This window comes from Alosa alosa, chromosome 9 (genome assembly GCF_017589495.1).
Source record: "Alosa alosa isolate M-15738 ecotype Scorff River chromosome 9, AALO_Geno_1.1, whole genome shotgun sequence".
NCBI lineage: Eukaryota > Metazoa > Chordata > Actinopteri > Clupeiformes > Clupeidae > Alosa > Alosa alosa.
In genome coordinates this window covers 18,349,216-18,355,215 of record NC_063197.1, presented here as the reverse complement: position 1 = coordinate 18,355,215, position 6,000 = coordinate 18,349,216, and the positions used below count along the sequence as shown (strand labels likewise).

The following is a 6,000-nucleotide window of genomic DNA, read 5'->3' as shown; positions in this document are numbered from 1 at the left end:
AAAAGGCTATATCTTAACAGTGTTGAGGAGCTTAACCCATCTGCATCTGGATGCTTGCAGGATCTGGGTTACTGACAGTTCTCCACTGTGCTACAACCACGCAACCCCATCTTTTTCATGACATAGCAGTCATTATAATTTAACCTTTTAACAGTTTATTGTTAAATGGTTAATTATGACATAACATTATTTGGCCAGCAGTTTGGACTATGCTCTAAAGGGTCCATTTGGCAGATGTGGACCAGATGATCTGACCAGAGTGACCAGATCTGCCCCAGTGCATTTTTGCTATCTAAGCATGCCCTGGTGAGCTACTGGTTTCCCACATTACAACTTGCGGTGTAGTGCAAAAGGTCTTGGCATGCTTTTAGGCAAACATCTTGTTTTGTTTTAGACTAAAACTACATAAAGCTTCTTTATTTTTGGGTTAGTTACTTATACACCAGTCACTATGCTGAAGTGAAGGTTATGATGAAATGAAGTTTAAAGCTTAAACTATTGTGTCTTTCTGTGGAAACTTCAGAGGATGTGCTTTCGTAGATTCTTTTCAAGTCACTGCCCATCAAGCAACTGTTTTTGCCCCCAATGACTCCTCCCCCAGCCCACTCTTCTCTGTCATCTCAGTCATTCTGGTTTTCACAGGAAGACACCTCTTATTTTCACAAAGACAGAGCACAGCACTCGCCACTGCTTTAAGAGGAATGGATCATATTTATTACAGAGTAACTAGTTTTCTCCTTATTGCAGGTAAGAGCTTCACAAATCTGTCAAGACACATCAAAATATAGCATCTTATTGATAGTTTCTTTCTGAATTTACAATTGCATAAAACATCATGAGTATCATGTTGTTCATTTTGTCTTCTTTTCTGTCTGTCTCTCTTCCTCCCCCCCTCTTCCTCCATCCCTCCATCTCCGGCAGCTGGACAGATGAAATACTCTGGACAGATGAAATACCCTGTCATGGAGGTAAACCTGAGCCCAGTGATTGTAACGGACATCCCAATGTCTAACATAACTCTTAATTGCAGTGTCTCTACGCAAAATAATACCAATTTCAAGATCAAGGTTAATTGGACATTTAACTTCAATAATACACACCACAACTCACTGCCAACATCTGGAAATAATATTCGTATCCATCTGGAAAAAGAAAAGTACTGGTCCACTCTGACAGTGACAGATGCACAAGTGAATAACAGTGGATGGTACTTTTGCAAAGCGATTGTAGATATTCCTAAACTCGAAACAGTCTGGAGCAGTGGGAGTCGAGTTTTCGTCGGTAAGTGTTTATCAGCATAATCAAAGAAAGATGTCCAACGTCTAATTTGATAATTAACTTGACAAAGTAATGATAGAAATAGACAAACCATAGAGCATATATTCTTTTCTTAACTGAATAACTGATTTTGGCCTTTATTTTGAAGGCCTATTCCTTGTTTAGTCTTTAGCCTGTGGCATACTGTAGAGAATAAATGCATATGGTCATCAGTGTCAGTCCTATGTCCATCTCTGATTCTCAATCCTTTTCTACAGGTGGCAACACAACTCTTCCTTCCACTATGATGGGTAAATATTTTGCATTTACAATGCTATATATTCTGTGAGGGAAGACGGCACAAATACTCTCCCAAAAAAAATCAGAAAAGACAAATGGAAGAATGGTTGAAAGGAAAGTTCACTCAGGCCTCTAATCCAGAAGTTTATATCAGATGTTTATCCATTCAGATTATTAAGTCATCTGAATTGATAAACTTTAGTTAATGAATAATGCAACTTTAGTCAATGACATGTCAGGAAGCAGATATATATAAGTATATAAGAAATATAAATCATAAAGTGTCTGATGTGTGAGCCTGTCATATTCAATAATAGATTTGCATTTGAAATATGTGGCAACATCCAACTAACCTGACCCTAGCCAGATGAATTTCGTTTAGCTTAGCTCCGCCTAGCTTCACTCACATCCATCTGGGACCTCTTCCATTGAGAGTGATTTCTGCAACCGACTTTATGGTTCAGCCAATCAGGACGCAGGGCGGGAGTTTCATAGATGTGACATAAGCGTAGAAGGCGACTGTGAGACTGTTATTAGCGCCACGGGTTGGCTTCGATGTGAGTGGTTGAAGTAGCACGTCAATAGATGACGGACAAGTGGCTTATTCAATCATATGCAAGCATTTTTTGATTAGGCCCAGCCTTCTGAAACAACACTTCAATGGATCGGTTCCAGATGGATGAGTGGAGCTAGGCGGAGCGAAATTCATCTGGCTAGGGTCAGGTTAACATCCAACTATATACCCTCAAAATATGCTGCATAGAATGTACCCTGGAGTATTTGGGATAAACAAGAGGGACACATGTTGCAATGAATAACTGGGATAAAAGTTTATATGCATCCGTTCCATGTTCTATGTCCAAACATGGTTTTTAAAGGCAGTGTACACTTTTGACATTATTGTAGCCACTTGTAGCTCAATTGTAAGGAAATCACACATCGCACACACTCACTACTTAAAGGTGCCATGTGTAATGTCCGCCAAAAAATAAATTCATACTCCACATTCCATAAAAGATGGGGGCAGTATACCTCCAGAAAGTGAGTTGATCTACCCTATAGTAACAACCGAGACATGTGTATTGCAGTTTGGCTGGTGGTTATGTTGCCCGCATACTGTCTCCCATGGCCGAAAATGGTATTATGACACCTGTCGGGCTGTGGCTAGTAATTTAGCATGCTAATTCAGGTTGATATCTCTGCAGCACTATACCTTGTCATTTTTTAAATTACATCATCGTCCTAATTTCTTCTCATTCTTTTGATGCGTGTAGCTCATTTTTTGGATATTTTTACCTCAATTCTTACACATGGCACCTTTAATGCAGAATGTGAGCATGTGTGTGAGGTGTTTGTATTGGTATGTTCAATGTGTGTGTGTCAATGTGATTATTTTTTGTACCGGTAATCAAACTGAACTGTACTGTGCCAACATGAAAAGCAAATGTATTATTATGAAGGATTACATAACCTTTTCACTTATGTCCATTTAGTCTCGACACCAACATCCATATTATCTCCCCCTCTCTCAGGGGTAAGGGTATGGATGTGGGTTGGTGCAGGTGCAGGAGGTGCAGTCGTCATTGTGCTGATATTGTTCTGGATTCTATGGAGGCGAAAGAGATACAGAGAGACAGGTAAGGCAGCCCTTTCTGTCATTTCCCCATCCGCTGGACTGTTAAATTCAGTTCTCTAAATCAGAATCATGTCATTAAAAAGGAATTTTCATGATACAGCTGGTCATCAAAAGCTTATATCAGCATCACACATTTGTGACACAAAACCCATGAGTTATATTTTATGATTGTTAGGGAGCATTTACACTATAGCACAGATGCACAGTGGGTCTGTGAAATACACCTACATACTGTATCACACCACTGAAGAAGATCAAGGCCAAAAACATCAGAAAATGTGTAATACAGAGAGGAGCTTGCACACAACTTGTGAAACTAGCTCTGTGCATGCTTCATCAGAGGGGCCATACAAACAGCCTTCAAGGTCAGGCTGGGGTGTCTTCCTGGCCCCGGTGGTGTGCTGTGAGTGAGCGTGGAGGTGGCATGTGGTTAAGTGCACTGAGGCACGCTCTGTCTTAAAGCTGCAGATTACATGAGCAGAAACACAACAGTCTGCCATGTGGTTTCAGCTCAGCACACTGACACCATGGTGGGGTCGCACACTTCATCTCTCAGATCTGAACTCTGTGGGACTGCGCTTAAAATGACGCGACGGACAACTGTAATAATGTGCTTGTCTGCTGTTATTCCCCCAGAGATTTTATGATTTACATTTACATTGTGGACCAGAACATTGATAATGATGCCTTTGGTATGTTTTGTATTGCCAGAGAATCCTGTGTACGAAAACACACAGCCAAAGCTGCAGAGTGTGGGTCCCAAACAGCCCTCGCCAAGGCCCTGTGTGCAGACTGACCAGAGTAAGAGAATCCTGACTGCGAGCACAACACCAATGCCAGCTCGAGCCTGTGAAAGTAAATCAAGAACAAAGCCTTAGACATCTCCTCTTTAAGAGATCACCTCCTGCCACTTTTTTCTGTTTGGATAGGATGTGACTTGTATATAAAACAGACAAACTGCAAATGTGAATTGCAATAGTTTAACAACTTTAGCCTTGAATAAACTAGAGTAACAGCAACCTATATGGAAAGAACTTAAAAGTGTCAAAAGGGTTTTGTAAACCCATGTTTACCTAACATTATTTGTTTTGTAATCAAATGAAGTGGTATACAACGAGCTGAACCATGCAGTATTTTCTGCATACAACTTGTAAAAGCCTGAGATCATTTATAGCCTATTTATTTTCTGTCACTGCACTGCGGTCACTGTCTTTGTTGATCTATACAGAAACTCTTATATATCAGAACATGCACCCAACAACACGGAGCGGCGCACAGAAAGTGGTGGCCCAAACCAAATTGAAGACAACTGCTTATGAAAATGTGAGAGCTACAAAACCAGCGAGGAAACACCCAAACAAAGTCAGATCGAGGGTGTAGAGTCCCCCACATTCAAATATTTCACAACATTAATTCCATCTATTTTGTTAATTGAGAGTATTTTTTTTCAATTCAAAAGGACATTTTCCGTCTGCTAAATGCAGTATACGTCTTTCCCACTAGATGGCAAACTTGGCATTAGAAATAATTGAACTAATCTGTTTTTACTGTTACTACTAATTATGTTAATTTATTTGCTACTGTGACTGTTGTTATGTATTTGTAAGCTTGTAATCATCTGTTAAGTGTAACAGTATGATAAATGTGAATATTAAACAATATGGTGTTGCAGAGAGTGTGTCTCCTCTGTAATACATTTTGTTCATTTGAATCCTTTGAACTTTGTCTCAAAATAGCCCCTGCCCTAATTGGGGCTGTTTACAGAAGGACAGAGCTATATTTGTGAACCAGGAAATTAACTGTTTCAATACTGTTTGAGTAGCTCCTAGAAACTCACAAGTTATAGAATAGTCTGATGAAGTTTATTTTGATGACCTCCTTTTATGTCCAGGTCACAGAGCAATTCTAATTTCTAGCAACTCTAATTTCAAATTCCGCTCAACAAGTGCAAAAGAGGTATTGAATATTCAGCTTTCTACACCATGACACCTGGCCTTCTTATCAGATGCTTTTATCCAAAGCATCAGAGTAGGAAACATACACATATTCATCAGTGTGTGTCTTCTGGATGTCAAACCTTGATCCACTTAAGCTGTTTACAAACATACATAAACAGAAAATGGTGTTCCATATCATGTGCAGTATACCATACAATACACAGCAACAGCACATACATGGAAATACAGACCATGGCCATCTCTCATAAGCTCTGTTTACTTTCCATAAGGACTGCCTAACCTCGGCTGTTCTTCTAGAAAAGGAAAACCACATGCTGTGTTTCCCCACCTCATATTTAAACGTTTCTTTTTTTTTTGCCATGCAGTTATTGTGCCACTAACACAGAACCCAAACAGTTTCATCTCAGGTGCTGGTGACTCATAAAGACCCACACCTAATGATCTTTCTGACTATAGGTTCAGTTCTGCACATGACATATAACCAATGAAAGTCTATGAAAATAGGATCTTATTGGCTACTGCAAGTCATTGATAGTTGTAGATACAGTACATACCTAAATAAGTTCAAAATCTAAATATTTTTATATTGTTTATGATTGTTTATCAAAGTGCATCTCTGCCTGATTCAGCAGAAGTGTCTCAAAATATACACACCCTGTAGGTTAGGTGCCTTCCCATCTCCCCAGTGATGGGAACGACGGAAGAGTTGAGGCAGCCTGTGGTCGGCTACAATCAAGAGAAACAACATGAGCAAACACCCCCCCCCCACACACACACACACACACACACATGCATTTCTTACTGTTGTGTAGCATTATTTTGTGTTTGCAGTGCTGTCACTCCCACAGT

General features: G+C 39.9%; 1 protein-coding gene across 3 annotated transcripts; it reads left to right on the top strand.

Moving 5' to 3' along the window:
- Nucleotides 1-658: 658 nt before the first annotated feature.
- On the top strand, nt 659-4,896 carry LOC125300949. Of its 3 annotated transcripts, none has more exons than XM_048253145.1 (6): nt 659-747; nt 922-1,281; nt 1,536-1,568; nt 3,090-3,194; nt 3,905-4,048; nt 4,422-4,896. In XM_048253145.1, exons 1-6 carry the CDS (start codon nt 702-704, stop codon nt 4,571-4,573), a joined length of 840 nt encoding a protein of 279 aa, XP_048109102.1. In that variant the 5' UTR covers nt 659-701; the 3' UTR covers nt 4,574-4,896. The 3 variants fall into 3 exon arrangements, with proteins under 3 accessions (XP_048109102.1, XP_048109103.1, XP_048109100.1); XM_048253146.1 differs by having other exon boundaries at nt 3,051-3,194; nt 3,905-3,994; XM_048253143.1 differs by having other exon boundaries at nt 3,051-3,194.
- Nucleotides 4,897-6,000: the final 1,104 nt, after the last annotated feature.

Excerpts from the sequence above, each read along its gene's own strand:
- LOC125300949 (XM_048253143.1), top strand. The coding sequence starts at position 702 with ATGGATCATATTTATTACAGAGTAACTAGTTTTCTCCTTATTGCAG. Across the intron at positions 1,282-1,535 it reads TGGGAGTCGAGTTTTCGTCG|GTGGCAACACAACTCTTCCT; the intron begins GTAAGTGTTTAT and ends CCTTTTCTACAG. Across the intron at positions 3,195-3,904 it reads AAAGAGATACAGAGAGACAG|AGAATCCTGTGTACGAAAAC; the intron begins GTAAGGCAGCCC and ends TTGTATTGCCAG.